Genomic DNA, 13291 nt, shown 5'->3' with positions numbered 1-13291 from the left:
GGGCTAAGGGGACAACCCTGGCGTACCGACCGCTGCACGCTAATGGGGGCACCCAGACTCTGGTTAACGATCAATCGCGTCGTGCAGTTCCGATACGCCAGGGCGACACCCTCGCGAATAACAGAACCAACGTTAACATGATCTAGTATGCAAAGCAAAATTTCATGCGCGACACAGTCGAAAGCTTTTTCAAGGTCTAGTTGCAAGATGGCCACGCGGCTATTTGTAATATCGCAGCACTCCAGCACGCATCTTGCTGTGTGAATATTAGTCGTCTGAGCCACGAGTTTGATGCTTCAACGCGTTCGATGCTTCAACGCGGTACAAAAGCGCCTCTAGTGAACGCGGTGTTACCTTAGAAACTAGCTGTTTCTAAGGCTCAGGCGTGCGTCGCTTGCTCAGGCGCACATTTCGTTGTCGCGCCGAACGCTGCGTTGCTCGACGCTCACCGCGTCCCATGCGGGGCGCGTAGTCGCTGCGCCGTAGCCCATTGTCTTACACCCCTTGGCGGATCGACGGGAACGCTGTGGCGTTCCACTCTTGAAGGCGAAGCTTAAGCGTCCTCCAATTTTTTCATTACGTTTGCGTTCTAGCACGTTAACGTGAAAGTTTTCAAGGGACGCGCGCCGTGTAGCGTCCGGCCGAGAACTAGCTTTTCACATGCGTAGCCTCCGTCTTTCTAAGTTACTGTCTAAACTTTCAATAAGCGAAACTTGCCTGCCATTTTAGGAAAAAATTCATTTCGACAAAACACGACACGAACACTGAATCACAATGACGGTGCAAATACACCTGGACGATAACATATAGAAAGTACGAAGCATTGTATACGTGGCACGTTTTGAAAGAAGTGTCCGGGTCCACACTCGCTAACATATAACCACATAGACCCACGGAAAGGCACAATTGCACATAAACTAATTGTTACATTACACAAAATGATTTTCAATGCATACAGTGTGCCCAATGGTTATGTAAAATGATGATCTGACTTCACATAGTTTCGTAGCAATGGTATGACATGTAATGAATCAGCATAGGGACGGAAAAGCGTTATAATTTATGCACGGGAATAGCAGAGTTTTTTTTTTTTCCTCAGTAGCACCGCCGCACCCGTTCTGGCAGTTGGTGGAGTTCTGATCGTTTTCCTTGGCAATGTTTTAAATAGATCAATATAGCAACTTAAGGGGCAAAACAGTTTATGTCCAGAGTCCGTGTCTTTTATTTTGGTCCTGTAGTGCAGACATTCAGAACAAGCTTGTTTCTTACTTGGACGTCATAGTTTCAATTGCTATTGGACTATGTAAGCCACAGTGAATGGCTAACTGCGCAATTTGTAATCGAGGAAGTTTGTGGGTTACTCGTATAGTACACACTTTTAAGTCAGAGTCCTTTACTGACCTTTAGATAAAGCGAACTTCTCTGACTGGCCTTCTCCGCAGCAGTCGCGACCTTTCGGCATGGTCACCAGCATGCCGACGATGCATTCACCACACTGCGCCACCTACTTACGTCGCCTCCGATGCTGCGACATTTCGACCCACTCCCCAGACTGAAACACACGCAGACGGCAGCGTGGTCGACCTCGGAACTGAGCTTGCCCAGCGTAAACCCGGATTTCGCGAGTACGTCGTTGCCTACGCCAGCCTTGCGCTCCCTAAAGCCGGAGCGTACTATTCAGTTAACGGAAAAATAGTGTCGATCCATCATATGGGCCATAGGAAAGCTTCGCGATTACCTTTACGGATGCCCGTTCGACGTGGTTACAGACCATCCTGCGTTATGTTGGCTCCCCTCGAAAGATTCACCTGGTCGACTCGCCCGTTGGTCATTACGGGTCCAGAAGTGCGACATTTGCGTCGTTTACCGATCAGGTTGCAAAGATTCTGATGCAGACGCTCCGTCCCGCTTACCTCTCCCATCTGGCGTTGCAAACCCGTATGTGTCCATATTCGACGAGTCCTTCTTAGCCGTCACCGACATACTTCCGGAGCAAAAAAGCACCCCTTGTTTGCTTCCCTTATCGACTTGTTCTTCAACTAACGTACGTCACGTCTAATCTCACGAGAAATGCGCCGGCAAGCGCCCCGTTTAAATCTTCGCGACGATTTGCTTTACCATTGCAACTATCTGCGCTCTCCGTTATTCCTTATGTTCTGTGCACAGGCATATGCACAACCTTCCACGCCGATCCACATTGCGCGCATGCCGGAAATACAAGCATTAGATTATAATGTTTGAAAGAAGGCCTTCGAAGTTGCCCTTAATTGAATCACAAATCCACCACTTATATGTTTATTGAGTCTCAAGACAAAGTCCTGAAAACATCTACACGGCTCCTGGTTAACTTTGGCGGTGCTCTCCGCCGCGGTAGCTCGGCGGCTAGGGCCTTCCGCTGCTGAGCCCCGCGTCAAGGGTTCAATCCTGGCCACGGCGGCCGCATTTCGATGAGGGAGGAATGCAAGAACGCTAGTGTGCCGTTCATTGGGTGCACGGTAAAAAGCAGGGAGGAAAACAATTTTTTGGGGCGTCCCAATATAACGTACCTCGTAATGAGATCGTGATTCTGGAACATAAAACATCAAATTGTAAACAAATTATATTATAACTCGGCCAAGCGCCCCGTGGCCACACATATAGGTTTCGCAACCTCCAGTGTCGTCGCCTTCTTGTAGGATTGGATTGGATAAACTTTATCCAATATAATCCTGCAAGAAGGCGAAGACAGGATAAATATTGTTAAAAAAAACGCCTTGCGTCAATACTTAAGCGAGCTCTAGGAAATCCAATCTGCACAAAACTGACACATAAGCTGGCGCAAATAGGAGGAGGAGGAGGAGGAGGAAAAAACTTTATTCTTGTCCTGTACAAGGTGTTGCCACCCGCCTGGCTAGTCCCATGTTGGGACCGGGAGGTCAAGCCTCCTAGCCCTATCACGGGCGTACTGGTCAGCCAGGACTTGAGGGATGTGATCTGGAGATCTTATCATTCCTAAAAACCGATTCCGGGAAATGCCAGGGCCGAGCGACCCACACTCCCAGAGCATATGTTCAAGCGTGCATATCTCCTTTTTGCGTGCTTTGCATATAATATTCATGTCTGCAATGTCATACCATTCCTTTATTTGTGCAGGTGAATAATGAGACTCTGTTTGTAATTGCCTAAGTGTAACTGCTTGTGCTCTGTTTAGTCTATAGTGAGGGGGTGGAAACTCCCTCCTTCCCATGTAGTAATGTTTTGTAATTTCATTGTATGTAATGAGGGTATCTCTCTGTAAGTTCTCCAATCCAGCAGAATCAAAACCATATGTAGAAGCGGCCCGGTCTGTAAGATCGGGGGCGACGCTGTTGGCCGATTCATTTGGATTGACAGGAATACCATCAAGTGAACCAAGGTGCGCCGGGAACCAATAAATGAAACGCGTAACATTTGTTTGCCTTTTGTTAATTATTTTCGCAGCCTGTGGGGCAAATTTCCCCTATTGAAAGCTCTAATAGCTGTTTTCGAGTCGCTATAAATTTCTGTAAATCTATCGTCTGTTAGTGCCAATGCAATGACAACTTGTTCAGCGACTTCAGGTTTGCTAGTGTAGACCGTGGCGCAGTTGGTGCAATATACGTGCGTATTGCCCGTGGCTAGCTTTTATAGGTGAAATCCTAATAATTATTGCTATAATCATTGTGTTTGAATCACAAAGGTTGTGTTTCAATGGTTCACTGGGTAGTCAGCGTGCCTTTCGCAGTTTCTCAATGAAACTCCATGCTCAGAAGGAAAGACAAGCGTAAAATTTTTACACCTTTAAGGATGACTGTGTTAGCCATACGAGAAAGAACTGCGCGTATAAAAGCGTGCAAAACACTCAAGCGCCGTTAAGGGCGCTTGGTGTGCGCTTGATGGCAAACACCATCATTCTTAGGTGTGTCAAAATTTTTACTCGGTGCTGTCATTTTCCGTAACTTATATGGCTTGAGCTACGAAACATTTTCCCGCTTGAGTCAAAAAGTACAGGTTTAATGGTGTACGCCAAGCAATACGCCGATGCGAAAACTTTGCTCTTGTAGAAAGTAACAAAAATGACCAGACAGATAAGTTAACCTTGTCAAAGTATTTATAAAGTCGTCAAAGTTCATTGCTACTCATACTCGCGAACACGCCGCTGGTGAAGATCAGTAAAATAAATACTCAGCAGTACGACACCCAAAGCTACAGCGGGAGCTTATTTGGTATGACGTGATTAAAAAGTGTGCAAACACGCTAAGCGGATTCATTTTCCCACTTACCCATGTTAGCGGACTGTTAGCGGACTGGTTCACGCGAAAGCCTGGTCCCGCACTCGTATTCAAAACACGATTTTCGGGAGCTTCCATTGGCTGTCCTTACTAAGGTGCCACTGTCAAAGGTGGCGCTACACCCAAGCCACTCGCCTGACTACCACCTTGGCACCTATGATCTATGCCATAGAGCCGTATTGGACTCTGTCAACCTTAACAAAGTGTGGTGTAGGTTTGTCCAACAAGTCTCATTCGTTTTATGCCGCAAGGCACCACTTTAGATTCGACAAAAAAAAACAGAAACGGTAATACAGATTTTTCGTCTAGTTGGTTCGATGGAGTGATTGAGGTGCATAGCGCTGAATTGACACGGACAAGAAAAGCCGTGTCAGGCCGTGCGCTGCACGTGCTGTCGTCTTTCTTGTCGGCGACAATTTGGCGCCGTGACCGCAAAGCAGAAACTGCAGTGTATTCTCGTCCCGTCCGCGGCATTCGACCCGCGCTCGATCCTTCTTCGCTGGTAAGGCCGTGTCCTGACCCGATGTTGTCCTTGTCCTTCCTCCGCTCCCAGGATGACATGGTGTGTCTCCAGTGCACGGCCACCGGAACCCGAGTGTGCCTTGCCGCGGAAGGTTTCGGCAACCGACACTGCTACCTCGAAAACATCGCCGACAAGGTAAGAGCGAGCCCACTGGTCGATGCTGCTATATCTCTCACCTCTTTTCCTCCTCCTCCTCCTCCTCCTCCTCCTCCTCCTCTCTCCTATGACGCTGCGCCGTGCTCCCTGATGGGCTGCAGAAATTAAGCGTCTCTTTCCTCCTTAATAATTACCACATATATATGCTGCTACGCTTTCATCGGCTGCGAGCACGGAATGATGGGTGCAACTGCAAAGGGAGGCACGCGAAAGCCACTCGCAGTGCTCGTTAACGAGCCACGTGCGTCCAAAGTCAACCCAAATTTTCTTTTCTTTTTTTCGGATACGCACACCAATGAGCCTTTCTTGTAGCCCAGAGTGGTGCGGCAGCGCTCTAAAACATTGCTATGTTCATCTGTGTGCGCTGGAATTATGTTACGCACATTTATCCTAAATATCGGAGCTCGTTGAGCCTGGGAATTCATTTCCTTTCCTTTGTATAGAAAGTTTACGCCATAGTCGTTTCTCTCTGTGATTGGCCTCAATTTTTGTATCTAAATGACGTTTTATCTGCGTGTGTCCGCGACCCCACAAGTTTCTTCTTAAAAACTGGCATGAATAAATAAGATGTTGACACGAAATTCTGAGACTGCAGGCTACTAATTTTCACACCGGTAACATGTATCACATGTTACCACATGTTATAAATATCACCTAATATTGGTTGATATCACAAATATCACGAATATCACCTAGTATTAGATAGTATCACAGTAGCAAGAAAAATAAGATAAAGCATATTCATGAGGTACTCGTTAAAAAAATTATACTATGTGGCTTGTTAAGCAGCTCAAAGGGCTAAGCAAAGAGAAAGAGAAGACAAAAACTAATATATCATTACCAAACCGCCCGTGGTCGACGACCAAAGGGAGCAGTATAATTGATTATAATTGGCTCTTGATATTATTTTTGCCCTGCAACCATACTGAAATTGCGCAATTTAAGAAAAAAAATCCGTACCCGCGTATGTATGCTTATATAAAATACAAAACATGTACCTCATGCATCAGCACAAAATTACCAGGAAGGAAACTAAGGTGACCTAATTAACAGAGCTCCTTGACATTCTTAGCATGAAATTCACCTAAGCCTATAAAACAAAGTTAACATACCTCTATGAGAAGTACGGTTCACATAACTGACCGAGTATACTTGTCCCTTTATACTTCATGGTCCGATTTCAGAGGTCCTCAAAAAGAGGGCTGCTAGACGCAATCGCGACTCCATAGCCAAAACGTTTCTTTAAACACTCGCTAGAATAGGAAAAGGGATAATCATCAAGCAAAAAAGAAAGGCACAGCGTAAATTGTCGGCCAGATTTTTTGGCGCCCATTCAACTCGACTTTCTCAAAGCAGCTCAGTTGATGCGAGTAATTGCGACCCGCTGGTAGCCGCAGAACCCGGCTCGTGCTCGTAATTAGGGCGTGCATGCAAGCGACCAGTCGGTATATCGATCGCCGAGAGCCAAGTACGCTAGGCCAACGGTCTCAGAATGACTCGCGAGGCTAGTATGGAAATTGTCCGAGTTGAGCGGGGTAATGTTTGAACCAGAGATAACAGCGCGGGTCGATATATACGCTTGCGTAAATGTTTTAGAGCGGCTCGGCCTGACTCACTGTTTACTTTTCGTGTCTGAGTTCGAGTGTATTGCGCTACAGGAAAAACAAATGATAGGCCAACGAGACAATTCGAACGCTGGTACAAACAGCAGAATAAATTTAGTTCACTGACCACCTTCGACCCGTTAATTTCTTTTCCTTTCGAAATGCATTCTTCATTTTTTTAGCTCCCACTAACCAAACGAAGCTTGTAAACGCGAAAGCGTTAAGGGTCACGAGTCGCAGCAAATCCGGTGTCGACGTCGTAGCCCGCGTTGGCGTCCTGTGAGCGAAAATTTCCGTATATATTTAGGTATACGTATGTACCACGCGTTGCTATATGAGACGCGGTATATGCAGGTTATATTGCCACACCATTCTATCGCTAAAGTTGCTCACACCTTGTCTTACATTCTCGACAAAGCTATTTCTCAGAATTTTGAGAATTACAGCCCGCAAACAAACGTCGTGAAACAAAACAGCGACAGGCACATGACTTTTATATTAAATTTGCTCAGACTGAAATAATAGAAGTGCGAAACAATAACAGAAACCTTAAAACGATGTAATTTTTGGTGCTCCTGTGAACGAACTTCAGGATCGGCCCACGCAAAGGGCAGCGTTTCTACCAGATAACTCACCTTTGGGCATAGCATTCGCCGCCAGCCTTTGCCAGTAAGCATTATGGTTACATAAGTTTCATTTGCTGGGAAGCATGAGAAGCAGTCAGGGATCTTTGAACGCTATCGCGTTCCACTCTTAAAGGCGAAGCTTAAGGGCGTCCTCCAAATTTTTTTTTGCCTCTTCACTAGGATTACTTTTCAGGAGGCAATTGAACTAACGTGGTATTGCATAAAGAGCACTCCTTGCATAAAAATGTTGCCTCAAAGTAGCTATCGTTTTAACAAACCAGTTCGGCCGAATCCCGCAAGGTAGACGAATGTTCATCACAGGAAAAAATCGTCATTCAGCCGATTGTAGCACGAAGCTGCAATCGGTTGTAAGATATGTTAGTAACCGAATTAACGAACTCTGAGACCTCACTAACATACTATTTTAATAATTGCATTCATTTATTTGCTTTAGCATAGATGCTACAATTATGGTTTAAAAGCGAAACGCTCCCAATCAATTTCGCCTTGCGTAAGTACTGAAGATGTCAAGTCAGCCCTTTCGAGATATTTGTTCGTAAGTAAACAGACGGAGTGTATATTGCAAGTATCAATGAAAGATGTAGGAAATTGTTAATACAGTTACACAATAAATACATAAATGCTGAAAAAGTGAACGTTCACGTATTGGTAAGTACACACAAATGTATAAAGAATTAGTAGAATAAAACATCAAGATATAAAACAGGAAAATGAAACAACGTTTCAAACGCAGACACAACGCCATTTTAAGCAATGTAATAAAGCTTTCAGAGTGCCATAAAATAATTTATGCTTTTGGGTCATTCCACTTTCCAAGCCCCGTTTTTTTGGCAGTAATTGAATAAACACGAAGATGATTTGTGACTAAGTTGGTGTACAGCGGGGGAAGGCAGTCTAGTAAGTGCAGGCTCGAAAGTGACACTTCGAACTTCCTAGAGTGACACAATCTGCTACTCGAATTAAAATTAAAAAACAGAAGCTCCGGGAATGGCTTTATTGTGCTGTTATACCAGTGCACCTTTCCTCAATGGAGCTGCCGTATTCATAGGTCATAGGTCATTCATAGGTCATAGGTCATTCATAGGTCCACACTCGAGCAAGACCAGCACCTTTGTACGGAGTACGAAAACTGGGAAAGAAAGTAACTAAACGTCAGGCGCATATCTGCGTACTGGTTAGTCTCCGAAAGCCGCTACTAGATGGCACTGGATGTCCTGCTGACGATTTCCTGCTGTTTTGCTTGCTAACAAGCAAAGTTATTTGCAACATCTGGCTAATATCGGTGGACAGGAAGGCGAGAATTGAGGTTTGAAATTGAGCATCAGAAAATTAGGTGTTATGGTATTCAATGAATACAGTGAACAGACAACGGCAATACAGGCCCAGGAAATACCTCGGGTAAGAGAATATATATACCGTGGTACATGGATAAACGAAGGCAATAGATATATGGAAACACGTGAAAGAAACAATAACAGTAAAGGGGAAGAGAAATGCCGCCATAATGAAGCACAGAGTGCTATGGGGATACTATAGGTACGAGGTGATCCAGAGGTACGTGGAAAGGTGTAATGGTTCCAGGACTTAATTTTGGAAATGCGTTTGTTTGCTTGAAATCAGGGGTAAAATCAAGACTCGATGGCAACCAAAGGTCAGTGGGACGCTTCGCATTAGGCGCACACGGGAAGACTACAAATGAAGCTGTGCAGGGTGATATGGGCCGGACTAGTTTTGAAGTGAGGGAAGCTCGCAGTAAAATTGAGTATGAAGAACGACTGAGGAATATGGAAGAAAGTAAATGGGCTGGGGGAGTGTTGAAGTATCTGTACAGGAAAAACATTGATTCACATAGGAGTAAAAGAACTAGGAAGCTTACCGGCAAGTATGCGGCCTCTAAGGTGAGCAACACAGCAACAAAGAACGTCAAGCGCAAAGTCAGAGAGGCTTAAATAATCTCATCGTTGGCGGCAATGGAAAAGAAACCTGCCATGAGTAACTACGTAAGAGGAAAAAACGAAATCAGGAAAGAAACAATTTATGATAACTAAAAGGGAAGCTCATTACTTTTTGAAGCAAGATCGGGATGCCTAGGAAACGGTAAATTAAATTTTACCGTCGGAATCTTCTTTTTTTCGGACTGCCCAATTATTTTGATAATTTGGCGGCATCGTCCGAGTCCAAAAAACACGGCCTGCAGCTATGAATATGTTGATAGTCTGCCGCGAGTGGTCGCTTTATTTTGTGTGACAGTCTGAACGCATTCCGAGGCTTCAGTGAGTAACTGTGAGCCTGCCTAGTGTAAAGGTAGCACCCGGTGAAAAAAATTAAACAAGAAAGTTTACGTGGGCCTCGCATGACAAGGTTGCTTTGGCAATACGTATTGTTCATTAAATGAATGCGCACTAAACGAACCAGTTGTAAATACAATAGATAGACTGCAGTTACCTGGCTCGTCACCCTCAAATCATCCAAGAACCTCTATTGCGTTTCTGCTGAATGCGGAAAAGAACAAAATTATGTTACGAGAAGATTCTACAGACCTGTGTAGTCAAGGGTAGTACACGCGAAGAGGCTGCCATCGTGTTTCCCATTGGAAGTGGATCTGCCTACACACAGGTAGGGTTACTTAGGACTTGGACGATCCATTTTCCCGCTTCATGCCTTGCGCTGTTGAGTCCATACTTCTGAGGCGAAAGAAAGGCGTTATACTGCTGCCTACAAGACAGGGCCCTTCAACAGGTGAACTTTCAAGACGTGCGGATCCCTGAGAAGGCCCGGAATAATCGGGAAAACAGTGTTTCTCCTGTTGACTGCCTTCCTCTGAAAGGCCGAATTGATGGACTCTTGGTAAAACACCCTTTCCTGGCCGAATAATAGATGTTCGCTCGAAAGAACTGTCGGCAAAGCACGCCAGCCTAACGTTGCCTGCATGATGCGCCCCCCCTACAGACATATATATATATATATATATATATATATATATATATATATATATATATATATATATATATATATATATATATATATATATATATATATAGCACGGGCATTGTTTCTGGATACTTGAGAATGGCGCAGAAACAAAAGTAAGCATATTATTTCCTGAGAAATTGAGTTTGTACCTCGATCACGTTCCAGCATCTGATTTCGTATTCAGGCCACAGTGCTGCACAGAGGCTTTCTCATTTACACACTCGCACAGAGGCGTTCTCATTTACACACTATAGGAGTTTGTGAAGCGCGTTGTCAGCTGTCGCGGCGTCTGAGGATATCTAATATCCGGCGATAGGAGCGTAGGTGTTTATTATCCAAGTGGGCTCTCTTCTCTCGAGGAATTTCCCAATAAAGCATGCCCCCCCCCCCCCCCCCCCAGCATGCGCATAGAAATACCAATCACCTGAGGAGCCAGTGATCGGTGTTACGCCATCTCACGGCTCGGTGTCGCTTCACCCATCTATTATATCGATCGATGCGTGAGGCAGTCTTTATATAGACACCGACCTGTGTAATTTGTCCAGGAGCGCCTAGTATACCCTTTTGTGAGCATCGCGTTATTTATCAATTTTGTAGATGCATTGACTAACATTGTATAAATGCAGTAATCTTTTGTATACATAGTTTATTTATTTGCTTAGTTACTTTGTTTGTGAGTTTCTTATTCATAGGGCGACCAGCTTATACACATAGAGGTTGTGTAAAAATGCAATACAAAAGAAGATACCGCTACGCCGAAAAAAAAAAGACAACAAGAAATGAGAGAGAGTGGCGCAATTGAAATCTCCTTAGTCCGTAAAGGAGATGATGGCGGGGGGAAATTCGTTCCAGTTCTTGCTAGTCTTTGGAACAAGCGAGTCAGGGTAGATTATCACGATTTTCTAGGACGCCAAGTTTCAAATGATGATAAACTGGAGTATCTACTCGTGTTAGCGCTTGTAAGAAGGCCTTGTTTTGCGTTCTCGTTATACAAATAGGTCTCACGACACACCCATCACTGACTTATAAGACGATGTGTGTAGTGATTACGGAGACATAACGTCTACTTTCTTTCATACTTTTAACATTATATGAGGGAGAACAGCCAGCTGTATATAGCAAACAGGTCGATTCGCAATGGTCTTGATAGCTCTAACAATTTATTGAGGCAATTAGTTAGTGACTTGTTCAAATGCACGAGTGATTTATTTAACCCATTCTTAGAAACAGTTGCGTATTTTTTTTAACATTCGCTTTCTAATCGTAGCGAATCCCAACCTTCCAAAAATACGTTTTCCTCGAAAGTTTCCTCACGCACCCTGGAAGCCCATTAATGTCAAATAAGTCCTTTCTGTTGACGAAATAAAGTTGTTACCACCACCACCAACTTGGTTACAGTGGCCCCCCGCTATCTGCCTCGCATAGATATATATATATATATATATATATATATATATATATATATATATATATATATATATATATATATATATATATATATATATATATATATATATATATATGCGTGTGTGCGTGTGTGTGTCGGCTGTTTGCAATAGGGGTGCAAAGATCGCTAACGATATAGGCAACATCGCCATTGTCTGGCTGGTATCAGCTCTTACGAGCAGTTGTAGCGTGATAATGTTTCCTCTTATATATATATATATATATATATATATATATATATATATATATATATATATATATATATATATATATATATATATATATATGTGTGTGTGTGTGTGTGTGTGTGTGTGTGTGTGTGTGTGTGTGTGTGTGTGTGTGTGTGTGTGTGTGTGTGTGTGTGTGTGTGTGTGTGTGTGTGTGTGTGTGTGCGCGTGTGTGTGTGTGTGTGTGTGTGTCGGAGGGCAACTGCACGTTTTTGATATGAGCGCGGATGTCAGTGCGTCATCCATTACTATGCATGTCACCCGGCCGACTAGCACTGTATACCTGTTTTTCTTTTTCTTTTTTTGGCGACAGAACTTTCCCCCGGAGATGCTGTCATGCGTGCTGGTACTGGAACAGGCGCTGTCGGTGCGGGCCCTCCAGGAGATGGTCACGGCTGCCAACTCGGACACGGTCAGTGACTCCCTTTATTCCATGTGTTACTTTGCGTCAGATTAAGTCATGTAAGGTTCGAAAAAGTAACAGCTACAACTGCTCTGTGAAGGTAGCCTATAGAAAAAAAAAATATTGCATGACACGGCGAATTTGTCTTGAAGCGCGGGGAATAAAACACGTTATATTTACCTTGTGTTATCGCCATAATTCGCCATAATATGGACTACTAGTTATCTCAAACCCGAATATTCTCCGCAATTTTAATTCTTTGCAAAATTGCATTGCAATTAGAAGCTAAAGTGCCCATGAAGATGCGCACAGAGTCTTGAACAACTCAACCAAGCTTGTTAAACTACAAGATATCCGTCACTATTCATGGATATTTTATATGTATTCATGTTTTCAGAAAAGAAGCAGTAGGCACCACTAATAAACGCAAATCTCTCTTGGAAGAAATGCATTTAACAATACCTTCCTGTTTGTATAAACTTTGCATTAACTTTTCGGAATCAGTATTTTTTCATCAACCTAGGCAATGGGTTCCCTAAAATGAAAAGGAAGAAATTTACCACGCCGCAGTTTCATCTTGCAGAGTGCTTTTCCGACCGGAAGAAACGATCTACGCGACGTTTACTTATACAGTCCAAAATTTTATTATCCTATGCGTTGTTCTATTTTATTTATTCTATTATGCGTTGGGAGGGGGGGGGGGGTTTCTCCACCAATTGTAGCCCTTCCTTACGTAGTGTCCTCGGGGCTTTAACGATGAAATAAATAAAGTGAAATGAAAATGAAATGAAACGGAATATGCATAAACCCAAACAACGCGTCGCCCGATGAAACCAAAAAAAAAAGTACGTCGCTTTCCCTGTCATCAACGCCGTTTGTTATTTCTTACAAGCAATGAGCTTTTCCTGCCCATACAGTGTAGAGAGGTGCTGACGCCTTCAACTCACGAAGCCGACTACGTTTCTGCGCAGAAGCGCTCAAAGTGACGCATATTTGCAGTGAGTGTTCGCAAACCGTGCGCGC

General features: G+C 44.0%; 1 protein-coding gene across 2 annotated transcripts in view; it reads left to right on the top strand.

Moving 5' to 3' along the window:
• The window catches only part of RyR (Ryanodine receptor), a 313565-nt gene that overhangs the window by 75136 nt on the left and 225138 nt on the right, over positions 1 to 13291 (top strand). For both annotated transcript variants that reach the window (XM_075673606.1, XM_075673605.1), the window contains exons 2-3: positions 4843 to 4947; positions 12179 to 12277. In XM_075673606.1, coding sequence (XP_075529721.1) covers positions 4843 to 4947; positions 12179 to 12277 — 204 coding nt within the window. The remainder of the gene's footprint in view (positions 1 to 4842; positions 4948 to 12178; positions 12278 to 13291) is intronic.

Source organism: Dermacentor variabilis, chromosome 11 (assembly GCF_050947875.1).
Source record: "Dermacentor variabilis isolate Ectoservices chromosome 11, ASM5094787v1, whole genome shotgun sequence".
NCBI classification, from domain to species: Eukaryota; Metazoa; Arthropoda; class Arachnida; order Ixodida; family Ixodidae; genus Dermacentor; species Dermacentor variabilis.
Note: the sequence above shows the minus strand (reverse complement) of the source record. Positions and strands in the feature narration are given on the sequence as shown.